Consider the following 19,936-nt stretch of genomic DNA (forward strand, 5'->3'; position numbering starts at 1 on the left):
ATATATATATATATATATATATATATATATATATATATATATATAAAACATCTCAGCCAGTTTTTAGCCATGGTGATCTGCAATACCTGTTGGTCAGTTTCATTTTATACCTCAGGGTTTATTTTTAATTAATGAGTTGTAAGATACATTAGCTGAAACAGTATTCATCACTAATGACATTTGAAAAAAGAATTGGGCAAGAGTAATAAAACACATTTTTAGCCAGCCAGGCACAAGGTATTTTGCTTCATTACATCAGCTTAGATATCCTCATATACCAGTTCTTTGCACATGAAAACCACATTTTCACAAAAGTTCACTAGTAAGCTTCAAAAGCACTTTACATATCAGCCTGCCACCTTTCCCATTCATTTGTATGACGTCGGGTAAAAAACCTGGTTTACTCAAGTAAAATAAATTGAGCAAATGGAAACCCAAAAAAACATTTTACCCGAGACATTTTTTCTCCTGTAAATGTCTCGAGTTAAAAAAAACAAAACCTTTGATGGAAACCCCATGATTGAAGGTTATCAAAGAGATGTTTTGATAACAGAGGTGTTCTGAGCAAGGTTTTACTTTATATCATAGTTTAGACATAAGAGAATCAATTTAAAACAATGAAATTACAAGCCATCATTAAAATCAGACATCCAATGACAATGTTTAAATGTTTTATTGTAAATAGATATGCATATGCCAACATACCTTCCCTGATTGCTGTGAAAGGAGTCCCTTCTTCTTCTTGTAACCTGATCATTTTAAGGGCAACTAACTTCCCATTTACCCTAATAAAAACAGAAGAACAATTTTAAAATACACCTAAAGTTTCTTCACATTCTCTAAAATGTAATCACAAAGCTATTACTGAGACTTACAGCATATGATTTTGAAACAAAAGCAGATGAAATACACCAAACATACTGTAGTGAGGAAATAAAGTCATATTTATTTATTTTAAATTGTAACTCCCATTACATTTAGAAGCATATTTTCCAGATTTTTTTTAAATCACCTACAAATTAATATGTGGTGTGTAGGGTGTATATTTTTTGGATCCATGCTATTTACTCTTTAATGAATTACTTCCCTTATGAATCAAACTACTGCCTAGTTTGCTGCTACTAACCAGGCAATAGTTCAATGAGAGGAATCTATTACATGTTATTAAATGAAAGTGCTGAAGCTAAAAGAAAAGCAACACTTTAAGAAACTTTTTTTTTACAGCTAGTCCAAGACATTATAATCCAAGTTCAATAGCTTCTTATACTGGTTTTAAAAAAAAATGGAGTTCAAAACTACAATGTTAATTTCAAATTTATGAGCACAGTGTAACTGTGCAGCTCAGGTGCAATGTGCTTGCAATATTAAGTTAATGTCTGTGAGAGTATGAGTGGGTATGTTGCATGCCCAGTCAGTTGGAAAAAGTTGAATGAATTGAACAGGTTTTAAACAGGTTTTAAAAAAAACTTACTTGCTCTTGCCCTTGTATACTGTAGCGTATGACCCCTCTCCTAGTTTTTCAAGTTTTTCATAGGAGTCTGTTTTTCCAAACTTTGGGCTTGTTGGCTGAAATGAAAACAGAAAGTTAAAAAAACTTTAGCATCATGGAACAGTGAAAAATACATTTAAAAAGGGTCATCATAATCAGACTGTCAGATATCCATAACTGCTATTAATCAGATTTCATCGTGTAATTCTGCCAGTTACTATCATTTGTCATTTTTATAGCTGATACTAGGGCTTTTGCCAGACATATAAAACTCTGCATCATTCAACACACCAGATGTTCTGCTTTAAGTAAAAGCCTGTTACGGCCATATCCCTGTGACACTGGATCTAGCAATAGGATTTTGTCTGAAGAAAAAGGGAGGTTTTGTTTCATGTTTGGCTCAGATGATTTGTTGCTGGCAGTGATGGAGCAGTTCCAGACAGACTGGGTAATTTAGCTCAATGAAGGAATTTAAGAAGAGTTAGGAAATAGAAAGGGCAAAAATATGTGCCATTTATGTTACAACCACCGCCTAAGAACAATACATGGGATGAATTACTGAATGAAACATGAGACTGAACGTGGGTTTCAATGAAATGGTCTCAACATGTAAGCCCATTCACGAAGGAAAAAAAGCATAAAGATACAGCATAGATAAATATCAATAAAACCCCAATGTTATGCAACAATAAAACCAATCATGAAGGGCGTTTTAATTTTTAATCAAATATCATTTCAATTTTATTCATTCCATTTACACAATCTATATTCCTAGGCTGGGAAACACCATGATACAACACCAGTAGGTTTTTTCAAGGCTTTATTATTATACACAACATTTATGTTGTCAGTTTACATATTCAGAATTAAAACAGTACTGAAAAGCATAGTTGTTGAAGTTGTCTATTTTTATAAATGAACATGTGTACTATAGAGGTAATTAGGAGGATACTGTGTAAATAGAGTCACAAATTGAGCAGTGTTAGTGACACCACAAGTCAGTAAGCCAGTAGGATCTCAGGATACTGTCATTAATCGAAGCCAAGCTAGGGTTAGGGAAACTTTGGCAGATACACATTGATTTTTTAAATACTGTCATAATTATGTATCATATATATTATGTTCATACTTTTCATTGTCTAAAACATAGCTTGTGGTGCACATACTGTAAATTATTTTCTTCCTCTTAAGAATAATTGTAACCTATACACATTCAGAATGTCATCCATGCGTTCCTTTAACAAGAACTCCCAGAAGTCACTGCAAGTCCTCTGTGCTTTGGTTCTCCTTTACAGTAACCAACTGATGCTTTTCCTTTGATTCACTCATTTTGTGGTGTTTATGAAGTGCAGCACTAGAATATGTACAAAAGATAACCAAAATTACCATTAATAATGCTGTTTACTATATGTGTGTGTGTCTTTCACATAGGAAAATGTGAGACCTATGTCCTTTATGGAAATACAGTTACATAAGCGCATTGTTTAAAATGACCATGCCCTTATTTTGCAAAGCATTCACTGAGATTGTAATGGACACCTTCTATAATATTTATTTTTCTTTTTTTTTAAAATTTGTATTCAATGTCCAAATAACATGGCTGCTGAACACAGCTTTTCAGGTAGAGTGTTTGGTCTAGTTAATAACTAATAATTTATGAACATCGGTGCCAACCATGGACTTAAAACAACATTGCAATGTTACAGGAGTCAATCAATAAACAGAAATGGTGAGAGAATCCCGCTCTATCTGCAGTCCTGCAGTGCGGAGCATTCTATTGTGCATTACCTCAGGAATCAATCATTTGATACCTCCAGTGCTTTGATGAGATGCTTCTGTGTAATGAGACAGAGCTTTTTGCAATGTACTCTTTTTCTGATGCTGCATCCTTTTTACAACATCTCCAGGAACTATTCTGGCAGTACTCTTGCTTTTTATTCTATCCATATTGTATAAAAGCTCGTCTCTAAGCCTCAGTTGTTTTATTTTTTCAATTCAATTTTTTTTTTCTTGTGCAACCCACAATGCTTTCCTTTGTGCTAAGCGTTGATGATATCTCACCTGAGATCTTTCTTTTGTATCCCCTGCTTCCTTTTTCACATGGGCCGGCTGATGTAAAATCTAATCTGTAATTTGATCTTTATTGTACCAGTTGTAAGTGAAGGAAGACCATCAATTCTCATTAGTGAAACAAATAAACAAGAATGGCATTAATGCAGTCCATGTATGTGGCCAATTGCTTCAGAGTAAGCAGGAGTAGATATATAGATATATATATATATATATATATATATATATATATATATATATATATATATACACACACACACACACACACACACACACACACACACACATTGTATATTGCTAGATTAGATTGTGAGTGAAAACTTGCTTTGTATATAACATTAGTCAACTTTTTTTTCTTTATACTTTTTTTTTACACACCTTTCTTTGTCCTGTTTGGAAGCAAAATACTGTCAATACATATTTTACAATGACATTTCTTTTACTGTGCTTTCACCTAAATGTTACATGGGATACTCTTCCTATTCAATGAATAGCACGTTACATGGGATACTCTTCCTATTCAATGAATAGCATGTTACATGGGATACTCGTCCTATTCAATGAATAGCATGTTACATGGGATACTCTTCCTATTCAATGAATAGCACGTTACATGGGATACTCTTCCTATTCAATGAATAGCATGTTACATGGGATACTCTTCCTATTCAATGAATAGCACGTTACATGGGATACTCGTCCTATTCAATGAATAGCACGTTACATGGGATACTCTTCCTATTCAATGAATAGCATGTTACATGGGATACTCTTCCTATTCAATGAATAGCACTCCTGCTCTCAGTTGTAGATGCAGTAGCTTTTCCGAAAATTCAAAAACTGAGCCCCCAAGAATGTTCCCTTACAATGTGGGCTGCCCCCAGATTTCAAGAACTCAGCTGTCTTTGAAAGTCTCCAAATCTATCTGAATGCCCTTATGCTCCCCTAACAACCCTTCCTGAGAATTCATCCAGGGTTTCATAACTTTCTAGCAAATCCTCCTTTTCCCCTAGAACATACAGTCTTTTCAGTTCCAAGAATTTAGACTTTTTGTTTCAGATTAATTTGTTATTTTATGTCACATCTCCACATGTTTCAAATACAGTGTTCTCTGACTTCATCAAAAAATAACAAACAAAACATGTATTAGAAAAGTGAATTCATGAAGGATCCTTATATAGCAGTACATGCAGAAGGACACACTGTACAGAAGTATGTGATGGTGGCAGGGCAAAGAATCTGACCATGGGAAATGATGCATAAATAGATTTTCATAATATCATAATAATAATAATAATAATAATAATAATAATAATAATAATAATAATAATAATAATAATAATCTGTATTTTTTATATAGTGCCTTTCACAATAAAAATTGCCACAAAGCACTTCACATCAATAAAACATTGACAAATATCAATAAAAGAATACAGGAAAAGCAATGAAAACAAAAGAAAGACATAGAACAGTAAAACAAGGCAGAGAATAAAAGGAACATCATTTTAGCATAAAAACGCTTCAAGTTTTTAATCTTGTTTTAAAAGTAGTGGCACTTGGTGCTTCCCTTACAGAGCTGGCAGATCATCCCAGAGTTTTGGGGCCCTATAACTGAATGCTCTACCACCTGTGTTTTTTTTTTGCTTTTGTTTTTTTTTATTTGTGGGAGAGTCGTGTGGGCATCTAGGAATACTTGGTATTAAAAGATAATTTAAATACAATGGTGCAAGGCCATTTAATGCCTTATAAGTTAAAAGCAACACCTTAAAATCTATCCTGAATCGGACCGGAAGCCAGTACAGTGATGCTGGCACAGGAGTAATGTGATCTCGTCTCTTAGTCCCGGTTAAAATTCTAGCTGCAGCATTTTGTATAACAGGGCTATGAGTACCAGAGAATAGGGCATTACAATAATCAATTCTAGAAGATACAAAAGCATTCACCAATCTCTCAGTATCTGAGTAGGAACAATGTGGTTAGGCTATATTTCTTAGATGATAAAAATAAATTTTAGTAATATTCCTGATATGTGTCTCAAAAGAAAGATTTGGGTAGAAGATCACATTTTGTCTGCAAGTTCATAAGAGAAACCACCAAGGGGTAAATCAGACACATTGTTGATTCTGAGATCCCAGAATCATCACTTCTATTTGATCTGTTTTTATCTGAGTTTAGTAATAAAAAGATTTCAAACATCCATTTATTTATTAATTTATTTATTTTATGTCAGCAAGACAGGTGCTCAAAATATTTACAGCTGAGGTGTTACCCTGTTTCAGGAATAAATATATCTGTGTATCATCAGCATAACAATGAAAATTAACCCCATAGCTACATCGCACTTTTATAAAATGTCTTTCTTATCTCAGTGGGTTTTAATGTCACTTTCCCATTGCTGCTTTTGTATTATGTGTATACTGATATTTAAATCTGTCATTTAAGTGGTCTGATTGTGGCAGTTGTATGTGTGACATGCTATACAAATGTATTGTGGTTTGTTATTTGTTTCTGCTCTGTACTGTACAGTACTTTGTGATACTTTTGTATAAAAGGCACTATATACATGCAATAAATAAATAAACAAATAAATAAATAAATAAATATTGCCCATAGGCAGCATATACAAAGAAAACAGATCTTGTCCAAGAATTGAGCCCTGTGGGACCCCGCATGTAACAAAAAAAAGGTCTCCTCCTCTATTTTAACAAATTGCAACCTGTTCGAGAGAGGGGATCGAAATCAAGACAGAACACAACCTGACAATACTGCCAGATTTTCAAGGCAATCAATTCAAACAGAATGATCAATTGTGTCAAATTCAGCACTTAAATCTAACAGTATAAGAACCGAAGGTGAGCCTGTGTCAGAGGTTACCAACACATCATTACCCTCCAAGTGCTGTCTCGGTGCTATGATAATGCTGAAAACCAGACTGAAATTTCTCATCTATGTTATGGACTGCAAGAAATGTGTTAAAATGCTTGGCAACTACTCTTTCTAAAACTTTAGACAGAAATGGAAGATTTTAAATAGGTCTGTAGTTATTAAGAATATTGTGATCTAGTGTAGATTTCTTGAGAATTGGTTTTATTATTGCATTCTTGAAAGAGTTAGGAACAATATCTGATAAAAGAGAGCTGTTACCAATATTTAATGCTGTCATTTATTTTGGAGAATACTTCTTTAAAAAGTGCAGTAGGGATACGATCTAACGCACATGTAGTGGATTTCATCTTCTTAACTATATAGTGGTGCATTCCATTGCCATAGTAATCTCCCTCTCAGTGCATTGGGTCGTCACTCCTTTAAAAACATGTTTTGTAGTTTCTCTCACCACTGTATTTAACCTTCGTTCTCATTTTGTTTTCCGGCTTTTTGGCTTACCCACAAACAAACCTGATTCAGTATATGGGAATATATGCCCAATGCTCTCTTCTGAGGTATTTTCACCTAGTTTTGTTTTATTTGCAGGGATAGCCAAATCCCCTTTCATTTTCACAGAGGTGTTAAACATCGGATAATCTTGCCCTAGTGACTGTGGTAGTTTTGGGATCACCCTAACATGCACCTCACACACCTTTTCGCAGGACTCAAACATTTCATTACAGGTTGGGTAGAATATCACGAACCCATCCACACAAGTAATACCAGTTTCAGATTATGTTCCAATTGACTGGGTTTCACAAAATTAGTTGAAACCAGTGAAATTAAACGACCTGAGTCAGCAAGAGCCATTGCGTCTTTCCCATTTACCTTCACAGGCATTCCTACAGCAATATTTACCAGGTTTACCATCCCACAATTATATTCATTAAACTCCACATTGCATTGCCTCATCTTATTTGGGCGATGTAAAGATGTGCCTATAGGAAGTATTGAAAAAATGGGCGGGTGAAAAAACAAATCAATTAAAAATAAAAACCTGAAAAGTCTTCATTGTCTAAGTATTCACCCCCTTTGCTATGACACTCCTAAATAAGCTCAGGTGCAACCAATTGCCACCAAGAGGCCAATGACAACTCTGAAAGATGTACAGCGTTCCATGGTGAGATGGGAGAAACTGTCCATGTGTCAACAGTAGCTGAGATACTCCACAAATCTGGCCTGTTGGAAGAGCAGCAAGAAGGAAACAATTTCTGAAAAAAGCCCATGTAAAATCCCGCTTGGAAAAAATTTGCAAAAAGACATGTGGGAGACTCTGAAAAGACGTGGCAAAAGATTCTGTGGTCTGATAAAACAAAAACTGATCTATTTGGCATAAATGCAAAGCGTTATGTCTGGCGCAAACCCAACACAACACATCACCAAGGTAACACCATCCCTACTGTGAAGCATGGTGGTGGCAGCATCATGCTACGGGGATGCTTCTCATCGGCAGGGACTGGGAAGCTTGTCAGGGTAGAGGGCAAAATGGATGGAGCTAAATACAGGCAAATCCTTGAAAAAAACCTGCATCAGTCTGCAAAAGACCTAAGACTGGGATGGAGAGTCTTTCAGAAGGACAATGAACCCAAGCACACAGCCAAAGCGAAACTGGAGTTGCTTAAAAACAAGAAAGTAAATGTCCTAGAGTGGCCCAGTCAAAGCCCAGACTTGAATCCGATTGAGAATCTATGGCAAGACTTGAAGATTGCTGTCCACCAACGATCCCCATTCAACTTGACAGAGCTTGAACAATTTTGCCAAGAAGAATGGGCGAATATTGCACGATCTAGATGTGCAAACCTGGTAGAGATTTACCCCAAAAGACTCACAGCTGTAATTGCTGCCAAAGTTGGTTCTAGGGGGGGTGAATATATATCTAACGAAGACATTTCAGTTTTTTTTTTATTTTTCATTAACTGTTGTTTCACAATAAAAATTCTCTTGCTTCTTGAAAGTGTTGAGTACGTTGTGTGAATCAAAGAGAAAAAAAAAATCCCATTTAAATGCATCAAGATTTCAGGTTGTAATACAACAAACTGTGAAAACATCCAAGGAGGATGAATACTTCCTATAAGCACTGTATATGCCCAAACTCATTACAGCGGAAACACAGATAGCTTTTGTACCTGTCAGCAGAGTGTTGGTGTCATCACTGTGAAAAAGCAATCTATCACCAGGATCTCAACCACCGTGGTAGCAGTGGTGCATTCCAGTTGTAGCCAACGTCTAGCCAGGTGGATGAGGTCAAACATTTGTGACCTAGGTACCTGTTCCTCCTTATATTTCCATGCATTGAAACGCTGGGCTCCTATGGCTGAGGTCACCCCTGATCGTGCCAGGATCACTGCTTTCAGCTGGTCATAATCCTCAGCAGCCTCTGTTTCCGGGTTGTAGTACACTTTCTGTGCGTCCTCTACAGGAAGGGTGCCACAATGTCAGTCCACTGTGTCCTGGGCCAGGACAGCGGCTCGCTCAAAAGCCAGCAAGGAACAGAACTTTGGATAACCTCAAACTAACATATCTCTTTGAGCTAATATATAGATAGATAGATAGATAGATAGATAGATAGATAGATAGATAGATAGATAGATAGATACTTTTTACTTTTTCAAAAGACTTTATTGACTTTTGGTACAAAACACAATAAGAACAAAAAAATTACATTATTTTTCTTTAAATATTTACAAGACAAAATTTAAAACATTAAGTCATATAAAAAATAAATAAATAAATAAATAAATAATGAATAACTAAATAAATATTATAAATATATATTAAGGATTTCTCCGTCAGTCTCACTGAGCACACCCCCAATACATCAATTTAACTGGAAAGAGTCTAAGTCGTGTATCATGCGGTGATAACTGAAATCCAGCTAGATTCTACTAATCACTAGCATTCTGAAAACAGTAAGAGCATCTGTTTCCCCAATCTGAGCAATTTGAGCTTGTCTAGATTTTAAAATGGACAGCTTGGCCTGCCCCAAAAGAAAGTTAAGTAGCTGGCACAGATGCTTCTTTTCCTTAATATAAGGCACACCAAAAACAAAAACACATTTGGAAAAGACCACGTTCAGTTTAACAAACACATTATTGAGTACAGAAAAAGAGAAAACAATCTTTTACAAAAGGTAAAACAGTTTGTCAGATTTGTCAGATACCATTAGGTCTAGTATGCAGAGGTAGGCAATAACAGCGAGAATTGTGTGCAAGAGTCTCCACTGTAGATCTCCCAGCCTCTTTGACAGGAGGGGTTTATAGAGGCTTCTCCAAGCCGGCCTGACCTGCTCTTCCACCTCCAACCGCACTCTCCAAGATGTATCTGGAAGACCCTGTAATAGCTTCTCGTGTCTTAGCTTAACACATAATTCATACAGTGTGTCCCCCTTCACACTTGACAGGGGGAGATCTGTCAAGTTCTAGATTTTAAACAACTGCCCCTTGTCTCCTGTGTCTCGGCTGATAGCTGGGGAGATCTGTTTGAAGGGGAAAGGGGTTTCACAGGGGGAAGAGATACAGTTAGTAAAGCCCTTTCTTAGAGTCTCATTCTGTGCATTTGATAATGCTGCATGAATCTGGGAAAGCAGCAACCCTGCTACCCTCACAGACCGCAACCCCAAGGTTAAAGACAAACTCTGTGGACTTTTCCAATTAAAACTCTCCAGATCTAAAACATGGCGTAACTTGATGACCCCGGCCTTTATCATTACATTTGTAAAAGCCTGTGATTTTAACATTTCTACTTTAAAAAGAGAATTAAAAACCAGAGGTCTCGCCAAAAGCCAGTAAAAATCTAAAGCTTCTTCCTCCAGACCCACCCTCAGACTCTGCCATACTTTCAACACACTCTGATAGTAGGCTGGTAGTTAGGAACAAACAAACAGAGTAGTGTCTAAAAAAAAAAATGCTTCCCAAGACCCACTCCTCCAACTTGACGCAAGAAGAGTAAAGCCACGTCAACCCAGGGAGGTTTCTCGCTGCTATAAAGCATTTTTTGGACAGCCTGCAGTCTAAAAGCAGCAATCCTGCTGGACAAGTCCATCAATCCCTGACCCCCTTCATCCAGAGGTAGGTACAATATGCTTTGCCTTAGCCAATGCAGACCATCCCAGAAAAAATTTAAAAATTCACTCTGGATTTTTTTCAAAAATGCCTGGTCAGGTTCTACACATATGCACCTGTGCCAGAGCACGGAAGCAGCCAAGTTGTTTATTATTAAAACTCTGCCCCTATATGAAAGCTGTGGCAAAACCCAGTGCCACCTCTGCAAATGCCCCCGTATTGCCTCCAAAACTCCCTCCCAGTCGCACTCGCACCCCCCAAAAAAACCCCTAGGTATCTAAACTCTTTCCAACTCCAGAGCAATCCACCAGGCAACACTGGAGGCCCAGGCTTCGTCCATTTCCCAAGTAAGAAAGCCCCACTCCCACAACCAATTAATTCTAGCAGATGAGACTCTTTCAAAAAGCTGTTGACTATCACAGAGTTTATCAACATCTGCCTGGCTGAGATGTCATCTGCATAGGCAGATACTTTTATGGGCTGAGCCAGACTACCTGGGATGGAGAGCCCTATTAGAACATGCCTGAGCCTGCAAATAAGGGGTTCGATGGACAGGGAATAGAGCATTCCCGAAAGAGGGCAGCCTTGTTTGATAACCCTGCAAACTGGGAAAGGTGTACTCAGCTCCCCGTTGATCTTCAGCAGGCTGAAAATGTCACAGTACAGGAACTGCATGTGGGATAAATCCCAGGCCAAATCCAAAGGCTTCAAATACCTTCCATAAGTACTTGTGATCGACTGTCAAAGGCTTTCTCCTGATCAAGAGAGATAAGCCCAGCAGGGAAACCAAAGAGCTCAGAGGCAGCCAATGTGTCTCGAATTAAAAAAATACTGTCAAAAATGCTTCTACTGGGCACGCAGTAGGTTTGGTCAGGATGAATAATATTTCCAATTACAGTGTTCAACCGATTAGTGAGGACTTTCGATATTATTTTGTAATCAGGGGCCAACAACGACACAGGCCTCCAGTTTTTGATATGGCACAAGTCCACTTTTTTTGGCAGCTCCCTCAACTTGTCCCCTGATAGTGTCTTCAGGCAATGAATTACTTTGCACTGCGCACTCTTTTTCTCCATGCCAAAGAAAAACTATGTTGGTGCATCCACCTCTGCAAGGTATTGCACTCTAGACCTCACCAGCGCCCCCTGCACTTTGACATTCAGTAGCTCAGCCAGCTGCTGTTTTTTATTTTTGAGGTCTTGAATCGTCCTACTATTGGGATTAGACTGTAGAGCTCCCTGAAGCTCTAACATGTCTCTCTCCAGCTCTTCCAGAGTCTCAGTCATCCTCTTTGTGGCATTAGCAGTATACTGCTGACAGAACAAACTGACGTGCACCTTCCCTACATCCCACCACTGAGCCAGAGAAGTAAAAGCAGATTTCTGCTCTCTCCACCGGTTCCATAAAAAAGTTAGGCATTCTTTAAAATGCGAATCTTTCAGCAGCTGAATGTTAAAATGCCAGTAAGAACGTTTTGTCATTTGGGAAGGCAATAAAACATAAACTGTTAAAAGACTGTGATCAGAAAGACCGGTGGGAGAAATAAAACACTTGGTAAACAGGCTAAAATGTTGCTTAAAAGTAAAAAACGGTCTAATCTTGCTAAAGAGACCGTTTTTTCACACACTTTGACCCATGTGTACTGTCTATTTGTGCCACTGAATGCTTTCCACACGTCAGACAAGTTGTGCTTATTTAAAATCATTAAAAGCTCTTTGGCAGACTGTGGGTGCGGCTCAGGGTGATTTCGATCATCTGAACAATGTACAGTGCAGTTAAAATCACCGGCTAAAAACAGGACTTCCTCACTTCCACAAACGTTCAGAACTGTATCTAAAATCTGAAGGAAAGCAATCCATTCTCTGCCCTCATTTGGTGCATAAATATTAATAAAGACAAGCGAGATTTCACAGACTTTCGCTTGCACTTTGAGTAACCGCCCTTTCACTACCTCAGTGACATCATAAGAAACTGGTTTAAAGTCTTTTGAAAAAGGACTGCCACCCCAGCACTCACACTAGATCCGTGACTAAAATAAGTCTCCCCCTTCCAATCCCTGGCCCAGTCTACAGTATGTGTCTCTTGCAACAAAATTACTTTCAAATCTTTCTGCTCCAAATACTCAAACAACAAGGCTCTCTTTAAATCATCCCTACACCCATTTATATTTAGTGACCCAATCTTAAGAGAGCTCATGTTAGGGAGAGATGGAAAGATACAAGCAAGAAGAAGAAAAGAAACCACTTATCCATGAGAGAAAATTGAAAGAAACGGTCAACTATTTTAAGCAGTTTTAGACTGCTTATTAATCTTTGCAATTAGGTTCTTTAGACGCCAGCGCTCCTGTTCAGAAAGACCAGAGCTTGAAACTTTCTGTAACAAAAAACGGCCGACAGTACAAACATTTTAATATTAGGAAAATGGTCTTCAATGCTGACCCCCCCTCCTACCTTTAGTAAATTCTAAAAACGTTTTAATACTACCCATGCTGTAACCAGCCTCAGTGCAAGGGGGCTCTGCTGTCAGAGAACAATCAGTCTGACTCCCCTCCTCCACACTGTCAAACTCTGAGCTCTCCTCGGGATCCTTACAGGCAATACTAACACTCCACGCTGTGCTCTCGCAACTTTTTTCAGGTTGAGAGCTATCGGATATACCTGAACCATCATCCGTGTAATTTGCTTTTTTCTTAGTGACGACATCTGCATTCACTTTTCTCTGCCTCTTTTTTCTCGGGTCTTTAAAATGAAACGCCCCGCCACTCGCTTCCTGCTCCTCACTACGCTCCATTCTCAGACTCTTATCATCTCTCTCAGTTTCTGTCAGTTCGTCTTTCTCTACCTGAGTCTCCATTTCTGGCTCAGCAGAGACACCTGCTTTCTTAATCTGATCACTCCTTTTCTGTTCCACACTGAAGCTTGCTGCAGCAGCTGCTGCCAGTGTGGAAATCTCACCAGTATTAGTGTCAGTAAGCCCACTGACCGGTTTTTCAACCCCAGCCGACTCACTCACACTCTCCTCAGCGTTGCTGTCCTGATTCAGCCTCCTGCTAGCCTGCATTGTGTCCTGAACCTCACTACCCTTTTTAGCCAGGGTTTCAGAAACCACTGAACTGCTCTCAGCTCCACACGTCTCCGGCTGCCCAGCTTCTTCTCTCTCCCCTTGCTCACCCTCATTCTCCTCGCCCGCATTACCTCCTTTCTCAGGACAGTTCTTAACAATGCGTCCCTCCTTTTTACAGTGAAAACATCGCATTTCATCAGTATTGGCAAAAATGACATTCAATATCATCTGCCTTGAATTTAAGTGCAACGTTCAGTTCCTGATTCACGTCATTAAAAATCATATTGACATGTCTTCGGAACGACACTATATGCTTTAGCTGCGGGGATTTACAGCCAATCGATATTCTCTTGGGGCTGGATACAATTTTACCATACTGGGAAAGCGCACACTCAATTAAATCATTTTTTAGAAATGGAGGGGCATTCAAAAGAATGACTCTTCGGGACGGTACAGACAGCGGTGTAACCATGGTGGCTGCTTAACTTTTTAAACACAAAGTTTGGGGGAGATTCCCTTCCCTTAGCGGTAAGTGATGTGTCAGTCATGGATTGGAGGAGACGTGACTGAACTAGCTATCGTAGGGGGCCCGACTAAGGGTATACTTGGGGATGTGACAATGTAATCTGTTCCTTTTAAGTGGTTATGAAAATGACCGAGAAAAGACAAGGACTGTGATAAGCTTATCGTGAGTGTTAAGTGTTTTGTTTGTAACTGTCTGTGCTTGTCATTATAGAAGGCTAACCTTCGGGAGCTGTAGCTAAATCACCAGCAATTAAACCAGGACTACACTTCACCACTGTACAAAAATAAACCTGTAAATCTCCACTGAACCCTGTGGTTTGCCTGAGCGATATACATTGTTGTTTGGAGCCAGGTATTATTATTTGTCAGCAAATAAAGAGCTAAAATAAATAAAGCTCCATTACACAAAACTGGAACCAAACCATTAAGACAAAACTCTTTTAACACCACTAATACAGATTTTTCTCCTTTAAAAAAACGGGAATTAATCAAATACTGGTGCAAACACTGGAAATAGGATTCTGCATGCATGCACTGATACATAACTTGTATATACTGGGGTTTCAAACCTTTCTAAAAGGACACCAAGGATTACTCACCGAGCTTGGGCTAGAATGTCGTCTGAGTTTTGGGGATTCCTTTCCTGTGGAAGATCCCTTGAAGTTAATACAAGCATTGTTTTCTGAATGAACCCTCTTCACTTGATTGGCTGGCTTTTCAAAGGGGTCAAAGTTGCTTTGTGTCCTTTGAACCTTCTTGTCCTCAGGAATGGTGTCCAGGGGTTTTGAGTTCATTCCCTGGCAATTGCGTGCAGACATCTTTGTGACACATATCTGTGAATGAAAAAAGGCTAATTAGTTTATAGTGCATTAATAATAAACCATTCACTAACATAGGAGTTAGTCATAACATCTCTCACCAAATAAAACACATGCAATATTGTACAGTACAATAACAAAAAATAGCCCTTAAAACAAGACCAGCTGTTTAATGACCTTTTCACAGATTTTAGAGTAAATACAAAAAGGCTTTCAGAATGTGGAATACAGATGTGCTATTAAATCTTTAATATTCATTGTAGTACCTATCAGCCACTCCATTGCTACTAAAGTGTTTATGGCAATTACAAAACATACAAAGATAAACAACTTCCAAATTGCAAAGAGCTTGTATTGTGGTAGGGACTACTTTCAATGATTAAATATTTATTAACCATTGAAATTGGTAGAGAAATTAATCCTACCCCTTGCATAGAAGTGGAATTCTAGTTACCACAATATATCCAGGTTGAGTCACCTTATGTAGATACCAGGTTTCTCACAATTCTTTCAAGGAAGGTTGTTCCTTATTAAAAATTAATTGTATCTTCATATTCAGGTGGTTTGTTTTCGTGAGTAAGGCATGCAGATCTTTAATTTATCTCAACTGCTTTTCAAAGCACTGACATGGAACAATCTTCCTTTGTCATAAATACTGTACTGCATACTAATGCACACATCAATGTATGCTAAAAGTCTTACTTTCTGGCAGATGTCAGAGATTACACCATGCAACATGTTCAGAAATGCATTAATATATTGGGACAAGCCGATAGCTTTTGCAGCCTAATAAACATTTCTGCATTAAACATGGAAGACTGTTAAAGCATAGCAAAGGGTGATAAAGCACAGTGAAAACATGGTAAATATAGGTATGCATTGTTAGGAATAGCGAGGTATGGTAAAGCACATTAATAAACATGGCAATCCACGGTAAACTATGATAGATGAATGGGATGTGAGCTAAAAAAAATAACTCATCCAAGATCCAACAGGGTTGATCCTTTGGTGCAGTGGTCTAGACTTGCTTGAGAACCATGTGTTGGCTATTCACTCCCAGCCTAAACATTGGGGCATTTTTACAAACTGACAATATGGTAACCAGGAGTAAGTAACCTTGGTGCTTCCAGTCCAGGTCTGTGTTCTCTCAAAGACTATAATTACACATTTGCAGTGCTAATTATTCCTACAAACTTTAAAATGCCCAATCACAGAAGAAACAATGACTATATTTCAGGTTGTTATAATTTACCCTAGTGTCTTTTTTAAACCATGTTGAAAACCGATTTTTGTGTTATATTTAAATGTATATTCCTCATGAGCTTATTAAAGATGCCTGTGCCAGATATAGTTTTCCACTGGGGATAAATTCATATTTCATAAAAGGAATGTCAATTCTAATTGAGCTGTGAAATGCCTATGCAGTGAATGGTCTACAAATTAGCCCTTTAATTATCATCAGTTCCCTTTCAATTCGAATGACAACCATTACCGAATGGGAAGAGCCTCTCTGACCGTCAATCTCTGAGCAAATATACAAAAGCTGCCCTATCAGGGCCCTGCTGTGAGGGGGAAGTCCCACCCACCTCCTGCTGAAGAGGGACGTCCTCACAGTAGCACATCACCATTTTCTCTCTCATCTCCATGAGACAGGTCGTACGTTGATTTTGCTTTTAAGTACCAAATGGTTAATTTGTTAGATTTATCTGCAAATTAAAGATTAATTCACAGTAAAAATCGCGCTCAAGCGTGTCTAAAAGAGTGCCCTTGCTTTATTCTCGTGTCAGTTTTCTGACTAGAGCTGGTTCCAACCTCTCTGAAGAGATTAGCGAGCAGCCCTATCCCTAGCAGAGTCTCTCTCCTCCAACTAGGGGAGAATTAGATCAGTTGTCCAAGAGCCTCCGCAGAGGTCAACCAGGACACCCCCTGCTATAGTGACCAGAGAGTTCTCACACTCATCTGGGTCACCCTGCCCTACCGCACCACCGGTACAGAGGCGCAGACACCTCTCAAAGGAGGTGAGATGGTCACCGCCAAATCGGTACCACTTGAGGGGATGCTCACCAGGGGACAGGCGGTCGCCGCGCAGGCACCGCTCCCCTTCCCCAAGGGACAGATGGTCGCGGTTCAGACACCACTTTCCTTCTCCACGCAGGCGCCGACACGCACCGTCACCGTCGCCTTGAAGGCGCCCAAGCTCGGCGCTTTGTGGAGCTGACAGAGACTGTAAGGGCTCAGCAGACCATGATGGAGACCCTATTGAAATCTCAGGGCTGGTTGCCACATACCACTTGGCAGCTCCAGCCCCCACAGTCTCACACCCCATCCCATCTGCCTAGACCCCCTAGCCCAGGCGAGCTGTCCTTGTCCGCACCCAGATCGGACGTCTCGAACCCAGCCACCTCCATCGGGTAGACCACGGCCGGAGGCTCCGTAATGCCCTTGCCACATGTGTTGCAGAGGGAAGAGTTCTGGGCCATAATGCAGCGTGCAGCTGCAGACATGAACATTCCCTGGCTGGCAGAACAAGAGGGAAAGGGGAACCGCTTCCGCCAGCGGAAAGACCCAACCTGTCCGTCCAAGCCTTGCAAAACAACAGGTGCGATGCTCAAAAAAGCTTACGCATCGGCCCAAGCAGCAAATGCCATGGCCATACTGGTGCTCTACCAAAATCAGATACACAAGCAGACACGGGGGAGCTCCAGGCGGTGGCTAAGGCGATAACCGACCTAATAGAGGAGGCATCAGGGAGGTCGCGGGCGGCGCTGGTGGCCCCCCGTCGGCATTTGTGACTGACATAAGCCAAGGTCATGGAGACTGAGAAGGTGGCTCTACTGGATGCTCCCATTACACCGGGGCAGACTTTCGGGGCGACCACTGATGTTAGCCTTGAGAGGTCCCACAATGCCATGGAGGTCGCCTCAAACTCAAAGGGTCTGAACATTGCCCTCCACCCCAGACTAGACAATCAGGCAAAGGCACAGGCAGGGCCAGCGGTAGGGGACCACCGCAGGCCAGGGGTAACCGATTCTCCGGCTGGAGACCGAGGCCGGGGCCTAAGAAAGACCCGCCCCCTCCCAAGCCCAAGGAATACCGCCCCTGAAGGGCCCCGGCTGCCACCAACCCCTCCCACAACTGCACTGACCAACGGCAACGACCCATGGCAAGGCTGCACCCAGGACTCCTGGGCATTATCGACTATGAGACAGGGATATGCTCTACGCGTAGGTCCGCCACCTTTCAAGGGTGTGCTCCTCACCACCGTTAAACCAGTGAGGGCAATACTCCTTCAACAGGAGATCGTCAATCTTTGAAGGAAGAACGCTGTACACTTGGCAAGTCCAAGCAATGCCCTCAGCGGCTTTTACTCCAGGTATTTCCTGGTGCCCAAAAGGGACGTCGGTTTCAGACCAATTGTGGACCTCAGGGTCCTCAACTTGTTCCTCAAACAGAGGAAGTTCAATATGTTGACACTGAATAGCAGGTTACCTATATGTGATTAAACAATTCAAAAGAAAAATAATGTGTTCAGAGCTAGAAACTGTGCTTACTTTTATGAACCAGTGTGTTTGCATAAACAATGCAGCCATGTCCTGCTTCAGTGCATTTACAGTAATGGACTGAGGGTAGTGCAATTAACAATGACGAATATAAAATCTATTTGTTTAACTAACTTTAGGAACTCGCTAACTTTCCTAGTATACTGTAGTAAGCCACACTGTTACCGTAGCGATGGATCAGTATGAATCTACAGTAAATAGTATTTATCTGTACAGGTATTTTAATTCCAACTCTATTGGGTGCAAGAGAGTTTTACAGATATAAATTGTGTGAATGATATAGAGCCTTTGCAATGATACATTGTTCTTTTTAAGGGGCAAGATGCAGGTAAATGCTGGAGAGCTTAAATCTGAGCCAAGGAAGGAAGCACTCTTGAGAACAATACATAATCACTTCTTTTTCTGTTTGAACTGAGAATATACTGCCAATTCTGGCAGCGGCTTTGTTCCATGCATCTCTCCTCCACTGTCTCTATAGAGATAGAAACTAATTTTCTTTCCCCCCAAACAAGCAGCACTTTAAAATAACATAGTGTGAATATTGTTTGAATAACATCTACTATACATGACTGCAATTGCAACTGTGAAGTTATGAGTTAAAGGACAAACCATGAAACTCATGGTAAGTTGGCTACAAATTCGTAAGGAGTTCCAAAGGAATAACACACTTTAGCCAAACCCACATTTAAGTTTGTGTGCAATTATTTGGCAACAATAATGGGAAAAAAGAAGAAACCAAGTGACTTCACAATGGACATGATAGTATGTGCCCTGCACCCGCCCCTCAATGGAATGGATACATTGGCTAACATGTCCATCAACAAGTAACCAGAGTTCCTGGAATGACGGAATTTGCAGAAAAACCACTTGCATAAAGCACAACTCCGGTCCCATGCAGGCCATGATGAATCAAGCTCCCAGACATGTAAAACCTATTGTGCTACAGTGGTCCAAACCAAGGAAACCTTCAACACTATACAAGACCCATCTGCTTCAACTTGAACACTGTGGTCAATGATGGCCATTCAGCTTTATTAGCTGAACATATCAGAGGCCAGAACTGAAGACAAAACATTTCACAAAGAGTGCTCATTTTCAACACAATTGATTGACATCTTCTCAAGATACAGGTTAATATAAACGCATAAAGATGCATACAGTAGCATGTGCCTCCACTATAAGATAATTTTAGAACCGATCATAAAAATACCAGGCACTCAATAGTTTGATGCAATTTTTAAAATGTATTGCATACATTACACCTATGTCCAGTTGTCATCTTTCAATTTAAACAAAACAAAAATGAAATGTTTACTCAGCATTGGCTACATTCATGATGATTTAGGGAGGTTGTTCCAATTCGTGGGTGATTGACAGACAAAGGACTTTCTACCAGGAGCAGCAATAATATGTATGGCAACTAAT

At 39.7% G+C, this 19,936-nt stretch overlaps 1 protein-coding gene across 2 annotated transcripts in view; it reads right to left on the bottom strand.

The window, feature by feature from the left end:
* LOC121313175 (cyclin-dependent kinase 14-like) overlaps window positions 1-19,936 on the bottom strand; it is a 218,316-nt gene that overhangs the window by 151,286 nt on the left and 47,094 nt on the right. For both annotated transcript variants that reach the window (XM_041245467.1, XM_041245468.1), the window contains 3 exons: window positions 14,733-14,966; window positions 1,472-1,566; window positions 706-785 (listed from right to left, as the gene is read on the bottom strand). In XM_041245467.1, coding sequence (XP_041101401.1) covers window positions 706-785; window positions 1,472-1,566; window positions 14,733-14,966 — 409 coding nt within the window. The remainder of the gene's footprint in view (window positions 1-705; window positions 786-1,471; window positions 1,567-14,732; window positions 14,967-19,936) is intronic.

The sequence above is a fragment of the Polyodon spathula genome, chromosome 3 (genome assembly GCF_017654505.1).
Source record: "Polyodon spathula isolate WHYD16114869_AA chromosome 3, ASM1765450v1, whole genome shotgun sequence".
NCBI lineage: Eukaryota > Metazoa > Chordata > Actinopteri > Acipenseriformes > Polyodontidae > Polyodon > Polyodon spathula.